General features: G+C 37.5%; 2 protein-coding genes across 2 annotated transcripts in view; one reads left to right on the top strand and one right to left on the bottom strand.

The window, feature by feature from the left end:
* Positions 1-3638, bottom strand: part of LOC125228974 (periodic tryptophan protein 2 homolog) — a 49504-nt gene extending 45866 nt beyond the window's left edge. The window contains exons 1-4 of the mRNA XM_048133719.1: positions 3498-3638; positions 3131-3243; positions 1993-2087; positions 1539-1667 (exon numbers count right to left, since the gene is read on the bottom strand). Coding sequence (XP_047989676.1) covers positions 1539-1667; positions 1993-2087; positions 3131-3243; positions 3498-3515 — 355 coding nt within the window. The 5' untranslated portion in view covers positions 3516-3638. The remainder of the gene's footprint in view (positions 1-1538; positions 1668-1992; positions 2088-3130; positions 3244-3497) is intronic.
* A 5808-nt stretch (positions 3639-9446) lies between these two features.
* On the top strand, positions 9447-14846 carry LOC125228842 (V-type proton ATPase 16 kDa proteolipid subunit c). The gene is made up of 3 exons (XM_048133533.1): positions 9447-9645; positions 11134-11326; positions 13911-14846. Exons 1-3 carry the CDS (start codon positions 9573-9575, stop codon positions 14116-14118), a joined length of 474 nt encoding a protein of 157 aa, XP_047989490.1. The 5' UTR covers positions 9447-9572; the 3' UTR covers positions 14119-14846.
* The last annotated feature ends 6381 nt before the right edge of the window (positions 14847-21227 follow it).

Raw genomic sequence — 21227 nt, 5'->3', positions numbered from 1 at the left:
TAGCATTCAAGCTTTGCAAGGAGCTTACCATGTTCAACACAGTCAAACGCTTTGCTTAAGTCTAAGAATATTGACAATATTGGACATTTGCTATTCAAACTTTCAGATATATATTTGACTAAATTAAAGCAAGCTAACTCAGTGGAGAGTCCTCTTCTAAAGCCATATTGTTCTGCCTGTATTAGACCGTTTTTTTCTAAAAATCCAGTTAGTCTTTTACACATTGCTTTCTCAATTATTTTGGAAATAACTGGAACAATTGTTATTGGTCTATAATTATTTGGGTCTTTACGGTCTCCTTTTTTAAATAGGGGCTTTACTACGGACAGCTTAAGCTGCTCAGGAAAAACCGCTTGTTCGAATGAAAGATTAATAATATGTGCCATAGGGTGACATATCCATGGTGCAATCAGCTTAAGGATATATGTTGTAATGTCATCATACCCAGAACTTCTACTACTTTTAAGTGACAGTATGATTTTAAATACTTCATTGGCATCAGTAGGTATTAAAAATATTGAAGAGGAATAATTATTAATATTATTAGTTACATTTAATGCCTTTCTATTCACATTAGATTTTGTTGTGGTGATGTTAATAAAATAATCATTAATTAAATTACAAATATCTTTTGGATTATTAAATGTCATATTATTAAAATTCAAAGAGTCAATTTCATTATGACTTTTTGCACTCGATAAGGCCGATATTATGTCCCATGTAGCCTTACATTTATTTTTATTACAAGATATATAATTCGTGTTGCTGATTTTTTGTGACTTAATAATACATTTTTTTAATACATTGCTATAATTTTTGAATTGAGTTCTATTATATAATTTGTTTGTTTTTGACAATTTATATCGCAAGTACAAATTTCTCTTAATACTACAAGACTTACGTATTCCTTTTGTTAACCATTTTGATTTCTTATAGTGATTATTCATCTTGACCTTTATGACTGGAAATTTATATTGTCTTTATCGGAAAATAATACTTACTGTGAGTACTGTGAGTTGCCAATCCATAAAAAATTAAGCATTCGCAGATTGTTTATATGGGAATTTCCATAGACTTATGCTGCATGATGTTGACGCACAGATCAATACAACAAGATGGCCCTTACAGGGCGACTCGCGGTCACCAAGCATACGACAAATCAGGTTTATAAAAGTTTGAACGCGTGCGACACCGATCAGTAGCGCCCAAGTATACGACCCGCTAACAGTGTCCGTGTCCGCTCGGGAAAAAATCTTAAATAATCAATTTTGGTTGCAAACAATGGTCTCTTACAGCATAAAGTGGTTTGGCAAGTCTTCTAACACTTCTACATGTAAAAAAGATAGAACAACATTCCACAGTTAAGTCAAATTAATTATTTTGTTGAATATTGTTTATTGTCCGCGGAGTTCATTTATACATGTTGACGTGTCTGTTAACTGTGGTTGATGGCCCTTTATGTGTTTTAATGAATCCGCAATAACTAGAATAGATTTATAAATACATACATAAAAGTTAATTAAAAGTAAAAACCATACCAGTGTCAGCACAACAAGCAGCAAAGTACTTCCCGTCCGGGCTGAACCGCACTGCGGCAACTTCTTGCTTAAACTTGTATCTTTGTACCACATTGCAGGTTTGAAGACTTATCATTTGTGCTTCACCCTCTGAAAAAAAACAGCTTATAATATATTTATGTACTTGTAGTATACATCAATCTTCAATTGAATTTGAATCATTAGTAAAAAGAACGTTTGTTTTTGCTTAGCTTTATAAAATAGGACTGAGTGCTAACCCAAATAGCACCTAGTTCTTTTTTCCATACATTTAAAAAGGCTGTAACTTTAAAATAGTTAAACTAAATTGCATAGTTTACAGTGGAAAAATGTAGTCCTAAGGCTACACTATATCCCATTTCAGGGATAGTACATTGTAATGTTCCACCCTGTATAGCCATAGGATATATAATTTTATTGATAAGTGATAACTTACGTTCATTAACTGCCAACAATATAGCACCATTGGGAGAAACATCTAATGCTGTGTAGTTGTAGTGACTCTCTACGGGCAGGGTCACACTTTTATTTCTGTAAAAAAGTAAAGCATTCTGCTTTAGTAAGAATTAAATGTTAAAACAATCAGGTGTGAATTTCGGGTTTATTTCCTAGGTCTGAGACGACCCTGACGCGCACCCACTCCGCCGTCGACGGCAGAGCCAGGCGCACGCATATGCGCACCTGATGCCTCCACCGTAACGGGCTGCGTGGTGCTCCGGGGCAGAACCCGTGCCTAAACGCCCACGCGAATGGGGGTGCCTGCCCAACTGGCGCCCAAACTACAATGCGGCCGCCCCCCATGGTGTATGTGATGGAATGCTTATAGTGACCCTGCGACACTCCACCCAAGAGCGGAGATGGAATTTGTTGGTGGTTTTAGACGGTAGTCCTCCTGGTTAGTCCGTCATCGCCCCTGGTCCCGGACTGGATGGCAGGCGTAAATGCATTTCCCCAATGTTTAAAAAAAAGGTCTGAGATATCTAATAGAATGGAGTTTGAACTGATACTAACATTTTTCTAAAATAAAAAAGAAGTAGTTACTAACTACTGATGAGGTCCGATAATAACAGTTCATCAGTTTCAGTTTCCACTATCCACTTGGTTCCACTATCTGTTTTTTTATCTGGAATAAGGGTGTTTGAGTACATCTTAAATTCCAACAGCAACATTTTGTCACATATAATCAAAACAAAAACATATCAAAAAAATAAGCTACAGTACTAGTCACAGTAATCATTTAGCATGGGAAACCAAAATTCATCATGGTTGTTAATAACACCCCGTCGTTTTTGCGTCGGGGGTTAAAAACCAGCATGCATTGGGGTATATTTGTAAAAATTAAAATTTTGAAAAAACCCCGACCTCAACATAGTGGACCGATTTTCATGAAACATGTTACTCCCGTAACTCAGCTTTCAGACAAAAAAAAACAAAATCTAAATCGGTTCTTCCGTTTCAGACAAACAGACAGACAGACAGACAGACAGACAGACGGACAGACAGACAGACACGTCAAACTTATAACACCCCTTCGTTTTTGCGTCGGGGTTAAAAATTGATCAGTCAATACTTACTGTACAAGGTTGTATATAGTTATTTTGTTTCCCACTGGGCTGACAACACAGTTGCCATTGTTCATGAAAAGGATGTCGCCGCGCCGGTACACCGTGCCCAGAAGGTTTTGAAACTAAAATGAAAAAGATTATAGGTTATGTTATGGTCTTGTTTACCAATAAATAAATCATGAGTTTTTATAGTTACATGGGAGAGAGTAGCTAAAAAATATATGAAATTATGACCCAATATTAGTCCAATATAATCAATAGCTAAATGGGGTCCTCTATATTTGTAGATTTGTCAAAACAAATACACAGAATACAAGTATAACATTAAATGTTTACCAGCAAATTGTAAGTTAAGAGATAGAATAAAGTAACCAACCTTGTAATTAAATTTCATTTCGTATTCGATATATTTTCTGTGTTATTAAATAAACATTTAATCATAAGTTTTGCTAAAATGCGGCAAAAGCAGCATGTTCTATTCAATGTTTTTGAGCTGTCATCTGTCAGTGTTGACAGTCGTCAAACGCACGTGGTTAGTGTAGCCAGAAAAAAATAGCAAAAACTACTAATTTCAATATTTCATACTCATTGAATTAAAATTGGATTAGTTGTCAAAGCGGACCCCATGCTCCCATGAGACGAGGCAAAATGCCGGGATAACGTAAGGAGGATCATGATTGATTAAAATGATTAAAATTAATTAATTAAAGTACCATATTTATTAATAAACGAATAATGCCAGTGCCAGTTTAGTCAACGACAAAACTGGCAATGGAACTCTTAAAATAAAGTAAAAATTCAGTACAAGCAAGATTATTCTTTCTGTAAGTACTTATAAATAGTCAAATAAATTAAAACATTTAAGGTAAACGTGTTTCAAATATGGTGCTGGCGCCGGCTTTTACCAACACGTACCAATTAGTTCTTATACTCGTGAACGGGTGCCGTCTGTGAAGACCGGTCTGTTTAAGTTTACTGGGGCTATTATAACTTAGTAACTTTAATTCTAATTTTTATTAAATTAGGACACTGTTCGGTTCTCGTTTGTTTCCTTTCTTTTAGTGAATATTTTAAATATATGATTTTGACTCTTGGAGACCATATACATCTCTAAGGAGAATTAGATTAAGTAAGTATACATTTTATCTTTAGTTGTAACATTTAGAGTCATTTGCACCTCTAAAGTAATTTTAGACTTTTTTTTGTATTTGTACTTTTTATATTAGTTCTTGGTTGTAATTCGACATTTAGAGACCTTCTACATCTCTAATTAATTGTATAGAGTTAACTTTAGTTAAAACTTAGAATTAGTATATAATAGTATCTTAGAATTAGTATACAACAGCTGGTAGTCATTTACTATCGTTCCGTCTGGATGTGCCAGAATGTTCGATCGACGGGGGTTGGAGTACGTATTTTAACATCGTGTAAACGCGCCAGAACATGCACTTTACTATTATTCACCAGAATGTTCGATCGATTTGTAGAAAACATATGTTATATTATGTTGTAATCAAAATCCAGACGTTCTTGGATTAAGTGAAATTTGGTGTCGTAAATGTGATTTAGAATTCATTAAGTTAAGTGGGTACACGCTCGCAAACAGCTACTGCCGCGCTCGCGCAGCTGCGCACGGCGGGGTAGCTGTTTTCTTACGGGACGATGTTCACTTTATACCTCGCAACGACCTTCATAGTATTTGTGTCCCATACCACATAGAATTTACTGCTGTTGAAATACCTTGTTACCGTTTGATTATTATTGTATTATATAGGACATGTAATGGCGACTTCGACATTTATTTGGAAAAACTTGAATTTTTATTAAGTAAGATAACTGACGAAAATAAAAAGTTCCTCATAGTCGGAGATCAAAATGTGGATTACTTATCTGACAATAGTTCAAAACGGCAGGTTGACGATATACTTGGTTGTTTTGGATGTTTGAACACTGTAACTTTTCCCACTCGCGTAACGGACGAAAGTGCGTCATCCATCGACTGCGGATTAGCGAACTATGCGCGCGACTGCCTAACCGTATCGCCAGTGGACACTGCTATCAGCGATCACAACGCGCAGCGGTTTGTGTTTACTTTAGAAAGTGAGGTTCAAAAATCCGAAGCAAATCAAATATTTGAACGTCGATTATTTAATACCGAATCTATTTATTCATTCTATACGGACATTTCTTATTATAATTTTAATTTTATTTATGATTGCAATATTGACATTAATTCTAAATTTGACAAATTATTTAATGTGTTGACTTATTATATAGATTTGCATTTTCCTATTAAAAAATTAAGATCCAAAAATAAATCTCCTGTTCCGTGGGCAACTGACGAGCTGTTTGAATACATGCAAAAACACCGTGACCTTCACGAACTGCGACGTCAGTATCCAAATAATACAATCATATCGGACTGTATAGACCATTACTCTCGGCTCATTAAGTCTGAGACTCTCCGCGCCCGTCAAAATCATATCGAAACCAGACTGGCAGAAAGCACGAACCCTTCAAAAGAACTGTGGAGGATTGTAAATGAGGAGATAGGCAAAAAATCAACTTCTCAGCCGGTATGCATAAAAAATCAATACGATGATACTTATATGTCCTATGGCGAGGTTCCAAATGCATTCAATAGACACTTTTTGAACATCGCTAAGAAACATGCAATAAGCAGTGATGAGTACTTGTCCAAGCAGTACGTCGGTGGGCACTTGGGCAGCACTGATATGCCGTCATTCGCACTCCCTATTGTTACACGTGAGCTTCTGGATAACACTATAAAATCAATATTAAGGACCAGTACCACATTGGATATATATGACATGTCTTTAAACATCTTAATAAGTGTTTGGCCTATTTTATCTGACATATTAGTAGTTTTAGTTAATGACATTTTTCAAATTGGAATATACCCGAATGTGCTTAAAAATACACGTGTGTGTCCGGTCTATAAAGGAAAGGGTGATAGGAGTGACGTAAACAACTACAGGCCCATAACTATCGTACCTACGGTTTCGAAAATTGTGGAGTCCATTTTGTCATCGTCCCTAATGACCTACTTAGAACAGAACGATTTACTCACCGACAACCAGTATGCCTATAGACAAAAACGCTCCACTACTACTGCAGCACACAAAATCGTCGACTGCATTTTGACTGGTCTAGATGATAGGTACAAGATGGCTGCCATACTGTGCGATTTGTCTAAGGCTTTTGACATCATTAGCCATAATCTGCTCTTGAATAAATTAAGTATGTATGGCATAAATGGGTCCGCGCACAGATTGTTTGCATCATTCTTGTCTGGTCGTCGACAAGTGGTTCAAATGTCACTAAATGGCCAAAAACATATTTCAGATACTGGCAATATCAATTTAGGTATCCCTCAAGGGTCAGCAGCTGGAAATACACTCTTTTTATTGTTTGTCAACGATCTACCCTCTGCCATCACAAATGGGCTATCGGTGTTATTTGCAGACGACACCACTGTTGTTGTTAGGGCAAAAACACACGAGCAGTTAGCTGAGAAAATACATGAAGCTTGTGACCAATTAAAGACATGGTTTTCGTCAAATGGCCTACTGTTAAATATATCTAAATCCAATGTGATGATGTTCTCTGGTCGCAGCACCTCAATACCGCCGTGGATCAGTAGTGTTCCAATGCCATTATGTAAGGAAACAAAATTTCTGGGTTTTATACTTGACTCAAATCTGAATTGGAAGTGCCATGTCGATCAGCTCTGTAACAGGTTAAGTAGTTCCATATTTGCATTGAAAAAACTACAACCTCTGATATCAGGGAAGTCACTTAAAACTGTTTATTTTTCGCATTTTCACTCCTTGATGTCATACGGTACATTGATTTGGGGAAATTCCACAGATGCCGGGCGAGTACTGATTCTACAAAAACGTGCAATCCGTTTACTGGCTGGGGTAAAACAAATGCACCACTGTAAAGAACTTTTTAAAAAGTTTGGTATAATGACGCACTTTTCGCTATACATGTTCCAAGTCTTGATGTTTGTCAGAAAAAACTTGCCTATGTTCAAGCGTGTTGAAGTTATGGGCAAACAAATCAGATCGACGGGAAGACTGCGGACAGTGCCGCGTCGCATGGCACTTTCATGTAAGAATCCCCGTGTAATAGGCCCAACTTATTATGAACGCCTACCCGCCGAAATACGAACTGAAATATCTGACGAAGCATTTGAACGTCAATTGAGGAACTTTTTATTGAATAATCCGTTATATTCAGTGAATGATTACATGAATTTATAATTAAAACTGTATTAACTGACAGTACTACCTATGTTATGTCAAATTTATATTATTCGACATTGTGATTTTCTTAATTAATGCTCTTAGTTTTAATATGACGATCATTATTATGAGATATCTATACCCACCTATTAGATTTGTTCATTTGAAATGTATTCCATTATGTATTAATTTTTTTAGTTTGAATTCGATTTTATGTTAACTCCTTTTGTTTTGATTATTATTATTGATATTATACAATTGAATGAATGCATGTGAAATAATTATATTGACGATCATAATGTAAATTCGTATAGGTTAACATAGCATAATTTATAATGTAATTTATCATTATGAAATAAATAAAACTAAACTAAACTAAACTATCAATTGTAATTTCAATTCAATTTTAAATATTTTCTAAATATGTACATGTGACGTGTAAAAGTGCCCCTGTGGCCTATTTGCTGAATAAATTATTTTGATTTTTGATTTTGATTTTTTGATCTTACTGGAGGAGCTACGAGCTACCCATAAAATGCCGGTTGTCAAACAATATGCTAGGGCCAATTTCTTGCACAGTTCAGGCTCCTCTCACGTCACCCACCGGATAACCTGCCTGGAAAGAATAATACTGACGGACAAAATTGAAGGCACGAGACCTCAGCCCCCTTCCCCTGCTGGATGGTGTGTTCAAATTACTGCACCTATGCAATTAAAACAACACGAGGCCATGCGCATAGCGAGAAACAAAAGCCCATAGCATGAAACCGATATTCAATAGAAGGACATGATCTCAGGATCCTCAGCATTAAAAGGACTCCTGAAGATGTACGTATAATCGTTTTAGATTATATTAGACTTCCTTATATTTGGAGTTCATTCATCCTCATTATTATTATACAAAATCTTTCATAGTTTTACAACCCTACAGATTGTTTATTTAGTTACCTACTTAATATAAATTTGCAGGCTGAAAATTAGAGTGAAAATTCAAACCCCCGCTTAATGTTACAATAATCCATATTAGCGTCATTCACGCTTACAAGTCAATTAGTATTTTTAATTAGGTATTCACTTCATCGTCTTTTATTTTCAACACTTTGATAAAACTGTGCAAAACATGAGCACAGAAAACAAACGAAGGAACAGGTAAAGCGAAACAAGGGTAGCTATAGCTTTCATGGGAACCTAATTCTGATAACTTATTTCAAAATAATCATCACGTATCATATCTTCAATAATTACCTAAATAATCGGTTTACTTCAATCCATCTTGTACAAAGACATTATAAGACCGAATAATATCCAACTGCTAACTGTACGACTTGACTTGAATAGTACAGTAACTGCTAATATTGTGTGACACTTCGGGTCTTTAACTATTTTTAAGACTGGACTCTGTTTAGAGACAGAGAAATTATAATTTTGACTGTTGAGACTGAAGATCTTTGAAATTATAATTTTGACTATTGAGACCGAAGATCCGAAGATCTTTTCAAAGAACTTGCAATTTTATTTAATAAAACGATATTGGATTTGATTTAAAGCTATCATCATAGGTTTAAAAACTTACGTTTTTAAACGGATCGAGTTCTTCTAATTTAGACTCAAAAGTCTCCTATAGACTCTATCTTAGACTCGAAACACTAGGTTTCAAGTCTAAACTCGAAACACCAAAAAACTACCAAAATGGTAGCCAATTTCTATATGGTAAGACCATTAAGTTCAATACATTATCTCATTAATTAAAAATATATTCTCAATTATTATTCTGATTACAAATGCTATTTAAAATATAGTTTTCTTTTTATTTATAGGTTTTTGTTAAAAATTTTGCTTCTATTGAATAGTGTATAACTTAAAAAGATGGCATTTTGTTAAAGTGTACATGCGCAGACGGATATTGCTGGCCAGCGATCCATATCGATGATCTACGTCAGAACGCTGCAAAATCTTCAGCTCAGGATTGGACGCGCATTTCGGAAATGACGTATGAAAGCCAATCAGAACTTGGGGCATATCGAACACTGCCTTGAACATCAATCGTCATATGACCCATTCTATCGAGTCTGTAAGGCTTGGGCCATATTTGTCTGTGCTAAAGTAGTTCCGTGGAGTGAGTGTGTGCAGATAGTCATCACAGTTTTTGGGACCTGTAAATACTCCCACACTAATCCAAAATGTCGGCTGAAAGTCCCATCTATGGACCCTTCTTTGGAGTTATGGGGGCGGCGTCCGCTATCATCTTTAGCGGTAAGAGATTCTGTGTAACTTGTTTTAGAATGGCTGTTGTCTAGATTCGTTTTTATCGATCTGTCGAAAAGTGTTACTTTCTCATGGTGATATCATTGGATGCTTTACAAGGCTCATCAATAGTTACCCGTCCTAGATACCGATTAAGTATAAAAAATATGAAGTGATGTTATTTTAGGCGTCCTAATTATAGGAATAGCCGCACCTTGTGCCATACGACAGACAGACATTCGAAAATATGCGTGATGAGTGTCGCAGCCTGGGTTGCATGTCTGGAACGAACGAGGGGCGTATTCCCGAAATAGTTAATTGTATCATTGCTTTATTACAAGTTATGATTATTATGAATCATAAGTATGGTCATGTGATTGACAATTAAGTTTTGCCATGTTGGTAGCTGTACATACATAACCAAAATTGTACAAGGACTGGAAAGCCTCCTTTCAACTATCCAGCTCATGTTAAATCACTTCTGTTTGCTTAATGAATGTTAATTTGTCATGCAACCTTTTATTCTTGGAAATAAGACTTGATTATCAGCAGGGACAATAGGCACATGACTTATTTCAAACTAAATAGCCATTTTTCTTTCAAAGTGTACTTGAATGACTACACTATTGTTTATCATTCTGTTCTTACTTAATGCTCATATGACTAATGTTAAGGAAATCCCATGACTTGAAATCCTGGACAATGTGACCATCCATGTCACATGACCTAACTTAAGGACGTCATGTGACAAGTCATATGTTTATGAAGTTAACTATAAACTTAATGGACTTATTACAATAGTCCAATAAGCTTTATAACAGTTATAATGCTTATAATAACCATTAACATATTTAATTTAGTTTATGGTTTATCATCATGTGATACCGTCTGATAAGGCTGTCAAGGGTGATAGGTAGTTGTCTTGTGACTACAGAAATAATTATATCAACCAATCAGAACCATATACCTAATTCATTCTACTAGTTTAACAATATCAATATGATACTGTTCACTTCAACTGTATTGGTATCAATTTGCCATGTCAATACTTATTGACTATTTTATTAGGTACCTACTCAGTTACATTTGTTAACAAGGACTTGTACAGTGTGTAAATTTAACATTGGAAATGGAGTGTTAAGCACTAAGGGATGAACCTCCATGTGTAGACTACTGTGAAGAAGCTTAATCTAGAATTACGGTGTTTCTAATACCAGTAACAGATTAATAGTTTTATCTTGAATTCAAAGAACACCTTTAAATTTAGAATTATCATGTTTTCTTACATAATGAGTGCATTATTTGGTCAAATTCACCAATTAGAAATCAATAGGACTGCTGAGATGAAATGGTTTCAGGTTGCAGTAAAGTGGTGCATACTGAAAGGGGTTTGTTTACTCTTGAAGGGGCAGGACAAAGAGACAGAGAGAGAATTAACTAATAGGAAAAAGACTGAAAAGTAAACTTGTTCTGAAATATTTATTTGTCTAATTCCAGCGCTGGGAGCTGCCTATGGCACAGCCAAGTCAGGAACCGGTATTGCCGCCATGTCGGTGATGAGGCCGGAGCTCATCATGAAGTCCATCATTCCTGTTGTCATGGCGGGTATCATTGCCATCTACGGGTTGGTGGTAGCTGTGCTCATCGCTGGCTCCCTGGAGTCTCCCACAATGGGTTACACCCTCTACAAGTAAGATCTGTTTATTTAGTTTATTAGGAGTAAATAAGAGTCTGGCTAAGTTGTCTGCATCAACTTTGACATAACATAGTTTGTGCAACTTTATAGAAAAAATCATATTTTTTATGACAATTTGTCATTAAAATTAACATGCAGAGTAAGCTAGGTCTGACTTTACTTGTGTAACATTCAGATAGTTTTTAAACTGAGATGGCACTTAAGCTTGCCCAAGCATTTCAATAGTGACAAAATGTCTGTCTCAGGGCAACAACATAATTTACATACAGGTATATTGTTAAAGTTGACAAAATTGATTGAATATGTCTATGAGCACCAAACTATACTGTTCTACAACCTGATATTGAAAAGTAGAATAAATACTGTGTATCATAATAAAAAAATAAATACCAAACATAAAATATTCTCTCACTTAAATAGAATTGAGGAAAATAACAAACCTAAATAACAAGCTATAAGTGCATATCATTCATATATGAAATTCAAACCACCTACAAAAAAAAATTCTACCGGATATTATAAAACTTAATTGTGCCTTAATGTCAGAAAACGTACCATATATTTTGTACAGCATACTTGGTAAACCTTTACCCCCTTATTCATAAACATACTCTAAAGTTATCAAGCCGATAAAGTTCGTTTGTCCTTTTCTGTCACACCAATATGTCTGAAAGGGACAAACGAATTTTATCAGCTTGATAACTTTAGAGTACTTTATGAATATGGGGGTTAGATTTTAAAGTACTTATTTTTAAATATTAATATTAGTTTTGAGTACAAGTTTCTTCAGTTGTCAATTTCACTACCTTATTACAGAGTCCCAAATCAATGTGATTGGTGCTACCTAGAAAGTTATCTTATGGTCTTACTTGCACCACCGAAAATGGAGGGTTAACCCGAGGTTAACCTACCATTTTCTATGGAATTTGACAGTTGACAGCCCACTAACCTTGATTTTAAGAGGGTGGTGCAAGTGGCCTTTAGAGAAATAACACAATTATCTTCTAAACACATTCTTTTAAATTCTGTTAAAAATGCAAATATTTCTGTTTTCCTTTGTCCATAAAAATATGAAATACCTTTTTATCTACTGTAAGAAGGAAATGTAAAGTTAAAGTGCCCTCGACTCCTATGCTTCAGTGAGTCTGATGTCACATTCACATCCTGAGACCTTGGTCATGACAAACCACTATGGCTGACATAATTCAAGGTCACTTTTTATGCTATTACCGGTAAATTGCCGTTATCTTGTGAATCTAGTCTGTGCGTAAGCTTCCATGATGAAATCTAAACAATCATTCAAGATTCTTGCTTAGCATGAATGGAACACATTTATAAACGATAATAATAACTATAACTGAGTTCATAGTTTCTCGAAAACAAGTTTAATAATAATTTGCAATTAAAATTATTTTCAACTTTTAATAATAGATTTTTTTACATATACATAGTATCCAAATTAATGAATGTGCCACACATCTTTTCACTCCTCTATTGAGTTTGTCATTTTTGTAAACTTTTATTCATTTGGTTTTATTAATATAAATGTTCAGTATATCAGGCACTTGTCAAATGCTCTGATAAGCTGCCAATCAATGAACAAGTGATAACAAATATCTTTAGGGATGTTCAATAAATATAGAAGCAAATTTCATCCATATGGTGTCGTACATTGTACTTCAAAATGTCACATGGGTGAATCAACTTTTTCTTGTCTGTTATTGCCATGGTTACGGTCTCCTGAGTCACGCCGGTTTTATGCAAAAATATGCTACTTACACTATGCAAACATGCATTTTTCTGGTGTTAACAAGCCCTTTCCTTAATTTGCCACCTACAAACATGGACTGCATGCAGGGGACCGTAACATCCGTAACCATGGCAATAATAGACAAGAAAAAATTGATTCACCCACATAATCTCCCCTAGATTTATTTATAGTTTGTTTTTATTTAATGTGAATTCATCAGTATATTGGTCACCCTGTGCAATAACATTTGTGTAAACAATAAGCAACTGTATAATTTTACCACAGGATTATAAAGTTTCGTTATTGTGTTTATAGGATTCTGAGAAATAATAAGTCTTCCTACGATAGTGGTAGTAGTATTATACATTCTCATAGAGACGTTGACAAAGATAACATGGTGTATTAAAAGAAAGTACCATTAAAGCTTGACCACACATGCGCGTTTTAAGAGCGTTGGCAGAGCGTGAGCGAAGCGCAATGATAGCAGTGCGCTGGACGAACACTGGCGTTGCGCCCAGCGGACGCCGGCGGGAACTAACCAGCGCGGATTGCGAGCGGAATGCGCGCGGATTGCGAGCAGAACGCCAGCGTTCGTCCGGCGCACCGCTATCATTGCGCTCCGCTAACGCTACGCTATCAAAACGCTTTATACTGTGTGGCGGAGGCTTTAAACTTAAACGGTAAAATATGGCTTCTTAAACATGAAAATATTCAAACATATCAAATCATATTATGCAATGATAGGAGTTAACACTAACAAGTGTTTGTAAAACTTGAATAGTATTAAATGATGTCAGGTTGATTAATGTTGTGTTTTGTTGTTTACAGAGGGTTCATCCACCTGGGCGCCGGTCTGGCCGTGGGTTTCTCGGGTCTGGCGGCCGGCTTCGCCATCGGCATCGTGGGTGACGCCGGTGTCCGCGGCACGGCGCAACAGCCCAGATTATTCGTCGGCATGATCCTCATCCTCATTTTCGCCGAAGTGTTGGGTCTATACGGTCTCATCGTAGCCATCTACCTTTACACGAAACAGTAAATCTGCACGCTCGTCTCCCGTCGCCCGTGCTTCGAGGCGCTATGCTGGTCGCGCGAGTCGTCGCCGGTAGCGCGCACGGAGCATAGAGCCCCGAGGCACTCTGCATAGTTCCGGCGGCGCGGCTCCGATGCTGCGGCTGCGTCGCCTCGAACGAGGACTCTTCAGTATTTTCTATTCATATTTTTGAAACTATCTAAATGTTAATCATGGAGCCCGCTACCGCGCGACGACAATATAATTTATTTCTTTGCCGGCTCGATCTATATTTCGGTGACAGGAGAATTTCGTTCCACCACTCGACATATCAACTATTATTTGCACGTTCCTTCCATCGCGAACGGTCCTACCATCCTAGGGATATCACGGTTCCACTGACGATATCGAGTTTAGATTATGTTAGCGTTAAGGCGAAACTAATGTACAGTTAGAATAGAAATTTAAGTCCAAACGAGTTATCTTAAAAATAATTTATAAACCGTTAAAACCCCCGAGGTACTGTGTACCGCGTCTGCTGAGAATGTTAAGGTTAAACCTGGCTTGGAACTTGCTTGGCTTTCAGTGTTATACTGGGTGTTATGTATCCTTATATTATACTGTTGGGCTTATCATTGTTAACTCGAGAGTGACCACTGACAATTTTATTCAAAAGCGAGTCACAAATATTGTAACGCCAGGAATCAGTTAATAAACATGATTTGTACATTCCATATTATTTTGTTTCTACTTAATTGTTTACGTGTTTTATTTTCCTTTTCGATCTTTTCTCTATTACGCGAACGAATGAATAAGGAAGGGTATATAATATGACACTAGCTGCTCGTATAATCAAATTTAGCAAAATATTATACACTTCTGACGACTAATTTATGTGAAATAACATTCAAATATGATATTTATTCTGTATACCTTATAGTCAAAATGATGTTTGAATGATATAAATTGGTAAGTAAATATGATTAGGTGAAATTGTATTTTATTTTAGGTTCATGTTAGAAGAATGTTATAATCTTTGGTGTTATTGAATGAATTGTGTTAATAAAATATTTTGAAAACAACTACTGTAAATTATGAATGGAGTGTTTCTGTTAAATCCGTTTTTAGTTTCTTACATGACACACGATCACAATATTCTGATAACAACTTTTTATAAGTCGTGACGTAATTATACAAACTGAATTCTTAAATATTTAATGGCCAGTCCAATCTGAGCCGCCCATTCTCATTTGGAAATGTAGCGAAATGAAATAGAACTAACGGAAAAGTAGCTTGTAAAAGTCGAACGGTTCCGCTGTAAAATGCAATTAATCCTGCACCTCTCAAGAAGTCTTACCCCCTTATTCATAAACGTACATTTAGTTATCAAGCCGATAATAGCGAGTGGTTCAACAGTGGAATCTTGAGCGTTGCGAGGGTTTCAAGGCACGAACGTTAAACAAACTTTGCCACCGAGTGATACACAAAATTTTTCACCACCAACACGAACAAAATACAGACTAAAACGTCAAACTAAATCAAATCCATCAATTTATTCAATATTTATGATTGAAAATCATCATTTACACGTAAATTATACCAGCCAGCTCAAGATATCAAGTTAAAATTTGTATGAAATTACTTTGCACTCTTGTGGATAAAATGCAATTTTGCTCTGTTTTCGAATAGCAAAGTAAGCCTTTACCAGTTGGTGTGGTGAAAAGTTTGTTTCCCTTTCTGACGTATTGGTGTGATAGAAAAGGACAAACCAACTTTATCGGCTTGATACAGCTTGATAACTTTAGTGAACGTTTATGAATAAGGGGGTTAGCCTATCCCTAATTTATACAGTTAGTAGGTAGTAGGTTCAGTGCTCTCTAATAACCAAGCTTTCTTGGGACACTATGTTTTAAAACGAGAGCATGAAATAATCGATACAAGAGCAATCAGTCTGGTCGGAAACGTGGCCTGCTTCAAAGTTATCAGAATATTTTATCTTTACCGATTTAGAACAGTGTTTGTAAACTCCTTAGGGCCTGCAACACCGAAAATGGAGGGTTAACCCACCATCGTTCCATTTTATATGGAATTTGACAGATGAGAGCCCACTCGAGTTAAGTAATAGGTGCAAGTGGGTCGATAATGGAGGGTTAACCCACCATTTTAATATATGGAATTTGACAGTTAACTGCCCACTAACCTTGAGTTAAGCGGTTGGTGCAAGTGGCCCTTAGCCAATACGTCAGGCTGAGCGCACACGGAGGCGACAGTTGCACGGCGACATTTTGACGTGATAACGTCTAATAACTCGTTACTACGGGCAGCATGCACGAAAAAGATGACGTCATTGTCCCGTTTCGCAATATAGTTTTTGCGCCATCTATTGGCGCGCGTTGGAACTAAGCGGCTGATCGATGCGCTCGGTATGGTTATAGCGTGTGGCCTGAGTAAAGCACCACAGCTGGGACAGATGGCGCGCCCGTGTGTTGTTCTCGTTAAGCAAGTTATTGCTGCAAGTTTTGAGACGCAACTATAGGTAAGAGTGAGTGGCAAATATCTGCATCTCTTTCTAGCATATACTTCTGTCTCAAAACTTGCAGCAGCGCCGCAGAGATGGGCAAATCGTAATCGATTCCGGATTACACGATTACTTGATTTTACTTTGTAATCCACTACTGGGTGTCAGATTACTTGTAATGTAATCAAGTGAAACGGTAAATTACCATTACATATAAAGGAATCACTAATCATCTATACAATAATTACTATTACCAATAATTCGGAATCATAGTCGATTTAAAATAACTGAAATTATTGACTTGATTACTTTCAGATTACAAATATGTAGTACCTCAGATTGCTGACTGTCACTTTGACACAAAAGTCATCATGGGTGTCGTAAAATAGGTTTTAGGGGTGCTGATTCCAAAATTAATGACCAATTTGGAATCTGACATTGCTGACTGTCACTTTGACACAAAAGTCGTCATGGGTGTCGTAAAATAGGTTTTAGGGGGTGCTGATTCCAAAATGAATAACCAATGTGGAATCTGACATTGCTGACTGTCACTTTGACACAAAAGTCGTCATGGGTGTCGTAAAATAGGTTTTAGGGAGTTCTGATTCCAAAATTAATGAACAATGTGGAATCTGACATTGCTGACTGTCACTTTGACACAAAAGTCGTCATGGGTGTCGTAAAATAGGTTTTAGGGGGTGCTGATTCCAAAATTAATGACCAATTTGGAATCTGACATTGCTGACTGTCACTTTGACACAAAAGTCGTCATGGGTATCGTAAAATAGGTTTTAGGGGGTGCTGATTCCAAAATGAATGACCAATGTGGAATCTGACATTGCTGACTGTCACTTTACAACAAAAGTCGTCATGGGTGTCGTAAAATAGGTTTTAGGGAGTGCTGATTCCAAAATTAATGAACAATGTGGAATCTGACATTGCTGACTGTCACTTTGACACAAAAGTCGTCATGGGTGTCGTAAAATAGGTTTTAGGGGGTGCTGATTACAAAATTAATGACCAATGTGGAATCTGACATTGCTGACTGTCACTTTGACACAAAAGTCGTCATGGGTGTCGTAAAATAGGTTTTAGGGAGTGCTGATTCCAAAATTAATGAACAATGTGGAATCTGACATTGCTGACTGTCACTTTGACACAAAAGTCGTCATGGGTGTCGTAAAATAGGTTTTAGGGGTGCTGATTCCAAAATTAATAACCAATTTGGAATCTGACATTGCTGACTGTCACTTTGACACAAAAGTCGTCACGGGTGTCGTAAAATGGGTTTTAGAGGGTGCTGATTCCAAAATTAATGAACAATGTGGAATCTGACATTGCTGACTGTCACTTTGACACAAAAGGCATCATGGGTGTCGTAAAATAGGTTTTAGGGGGTGCTGATTCCAAAATTAATGACCAATGTGGAATCTGACATTTCTGACTGTCACTTTGACACAAAAGTCGGTATGGTTGTAGCGTGTGGCCTGAGTAAAGCACCACAGCTGCGACAGATGGCGCGCCCGTGTTTATTATTTTTGAGTGTTTGTAATTTAAAAACATGAAAGATTGCATTAAAATAAGCATCTTTTATAGAATGAAGTTGTTTGAAAAACCTACTTATTTAGGAGTTAGAGCAGTACGAAGTTGCGAATTTTCCCATAGTATTTACTAAGGCGCCAGAGATTTTTTTTACCAATATAACCAATTTAAATAAGGATGTTTTGTTATATAAACTTTTTCTTCTCCATTAATATTTACTGAGATATTAGGGTTCTAAGATTAGTAAATGGCACTAGCACTTTAATAAAATTAACGCGTGTCTCGCAAACGGTCTAGGATACAAAATGACGACTTTTATATAGGTATAGGTTAGGTTCGTTAGGTATCTTCAAACGGACGAAGGCTCCTATTCTGTGCAGTTTCTGTAATAAGCGGGGCTCCGTCGATATCGCTTTCTGTCTCTGGCGCCTTAGTAATGCTACGGGAAAATTTTGCAACTTTGCACCACTCTAACTCCTAAATTAGTAGGTTTTAAAAAAAACTTTAATTTATAAAAGATGCTTATTTTAATGCATTCTTTCTAATAAGAACAAGACACTATGCTAGAAAGAGTGCAGAGGAAGTTCTGTAGGCACATTTACAAACGACTGTACGGATATTACCCATATATGTATCCATCTCTATTCGTAACAGGAATGGTTGGTCTTCAAACTCTAGAAACCAGACGGAAACTGCTGCATATTATGCATTACCGCCAACTGTTTCACCATAGAGTAGATGACGCATCCGTGCTTGAGAGAATGGGGCTGCAAGTGCCAAGAGCGAATGTGGTGGTTGGCATGCCGGGCGCGGTGCCGGCGCGGCGGCGGCGGCGCCTGTTCGCGGCGGCCGGCGCACCGCTCGAGCCCGAGCTGCTCTTAACCGCATCATGTTGGAGACAGACGATATTGACATATTTGCTGATAGTGTTGGTGTGTTTTACAGAAAACTCTTAAGGTTCATAGACTCTACACTCCTTAGGTTATTAATGTAATAACCATAGTTTAACTTTTAAGTGTGTTTGCTTTTATTTATGTCAATTTAACATGTACATAATTATATTACCACATAAGTGCTTTGGTGAAATACTGTTAACTTTTGTGTATTTTTAATAAATAAATAAATAAATAAAAAAACGTGAAAAAAGTCCCAGAATCGGGCCCCTTTTGCTATACTCTGACCGCCCCTGTCTATACTACTGTAATGTTTGACGTTATCACGTTAAACTACCGTCCGTAAACCGACTTTACAGACAAACAATTTTTTTTGTCTCTGTCTTGGACGCATGTAGTAACGACAGAGACAAAAAATGTCGCCGTGCAACTGTCGCCTCCGTGTGCGCCCAGGGTAAGGCGTGACCCACACGCAAGCGCGTCCGTTACTTGTTTTAAGCTAGGAACATACTACGCGGACGTCCGTCGTAAAACGACCACGACCGCGACCTATCAGTGTGCACGGAACAAAACATCCAGAGAGCCAGATTTCGATCGGACGTCCGTGCGCTCAAGGCCACGTCCGCGTTCGTCGACCGATAGTTTGCACGGTTATGTGTATTTCCATTGTCCAGATCCCCGTCCGCGGTCGATTCACGACGGACGTCCGCGTAGTGTGTTCCTTGCTTTAAGCTAGGAACACACTACGCGGACGTCCGTCGTGAATCGACCGCGGACGGGAATCTGGACAATGACATTACACATAACCGTGCAAACTATCGGTCGACGGACGCGGACGTGGCCTTGAGCGCACGGACGTCCGATCGAAATCTGGCTCTCTGGATGTTTTGTTCCGTGCACACTGATAGGTCGCGGTCGCGGTCGTTTTACGACGGACGTCCGCGTAGTATGTTCCTAGCTTTACGTCGCTTGTGTGTATTTCCCGCTTTAAGCCCGCTCCAGACTGCGCGATGGCATCATACTGAATTTAATTTTTTTTTCATTTGTTTTTATTGTTAAAACGTAGTGATTCAATGCTCTTTGGTTAAATCATAAAAAGAAGCCACCTAATCCATACTAAACTTCTTCTTCTTCCTTGACCTTTTCCCATTTAAGTGGGGTCGGCCTTTCTTGTCCTTTTCCTCCATAATACACGATTTTTGGCTATTTCAGCGTCTGCGTTAACATCTTTCCATACATAACATTCTAATCCATACTAAACTTATACTTACTAATATTATAAATGGGAAAGTGTGTGTGTCTGTTTGTTTGTCCGTCCTTCACGGCAAAACGGAGCGACGAATTGTTGTGATTTTTTAAGCGGAGATAGTTGAAGGGATGGAGAGTGACATAGGCTAGTTTTTCTCTTTCTAACGCGAGCGAAGCTACGGGCAAAATCTAGTGCAGTATAAATCATAATTATTTTCATTCCACACATGAGCAGTATACCTACTGTGTAACGTGGAGCCTTGCAAGTTCGAGCTTCGCGTCTCCTTTGACACGGGCCGAAAAAGCGGTGTGGAGGGCACTTTATGAAAGCAAAACATTAAATTCCTAACTTCCCCACTTCCTAAAACTAAAAACCCCACTTTGCTTAGTAATTTTCGACCAATTTCAATACTTCCTTTCCTATCAAAGATCGCTGAAGCTGTCGCCCACAAACAACTCTCAAACTTTATACATACACACAAATTGCTAAGTCCGCTTCAGTCTGGTTTTCGACCTAGCCATAGTACATGTAGTGCTTTGATTAAGGTAACTGAAGACATAAGACAGGGCATGGAGGATCAAATGGTCACAGTCCTTATTTTAGTTGATTTCTCTAACGCATTTAATACTGTTGATCATGACATTCTCCTTGCTCTTCTTAACCATATAAATGTTTCGCCCCAAGCTCTAAGATGGTTTTCTGCCTACCTTGGGGGACGCAAGCAAGCCGTCCGAGCTGACCGGTCCTTGTCGGACTGGTGCGACCTAGTCACCGGCGTTCCTCAGGGTGGTATTCTCTCTCCTCTCCTCTTCTCTCCTCTTCTCTACATTTATAAACTTTATCACCCCTGAGTTAGGCTGTGCATACCATCTGTACGCGGATGATCTACAACTTTACGAGAAATGCCATGTAACAGACATAACAAATGCCATTG

The sequence above is a fragment of the Leguminivora glycinivorella genome, chromosome 8 (assembly GCF_023078275.1).
Source record: "Leguminivora glycinivorella isolate SPB_JAAS2020 chromosome 8, LegGlyc_1.1, whole genome shotgun sequence".
Classification (NCBI taxonomy): Eukaryota; Metazoa; Arthropoda; class Insecta; order Lepidoptera; family Tortricidae; genus Leguminivora; species Leguminivora glycinivorella.
The sequence above is the reverse complement of the archived record's forward strand: the minus strand, read 5'-3'. Positions and strand labels throughout refer to the sequence as shown.

Excerpts from the sequence above, each read along its gene's own strand:
- LOC125228842 (XM_048133533.1), top strand. The coding sequence starts at position 9,573 with ATGTCGGCTGAAAGTCCCATCTATGGACCCTTCTTTGGAGTTATGGGG. Across the intron at positions 9,646-11,133 it reads GTCCGCTATCATCTTTAGCG|CGCTGGGAGCTGCCTATGGC; the intron begins GTAAGAGATTCT and ends GTCTAATTCCAG. Across the intron at positions 11,327-13,910 it reads ATGGGTTACACCCTCTACAA|AGGGTTCATCCACCTGGGCG; the intron begins GTAAGATCTGTT and ends TGTTGTTTACAG.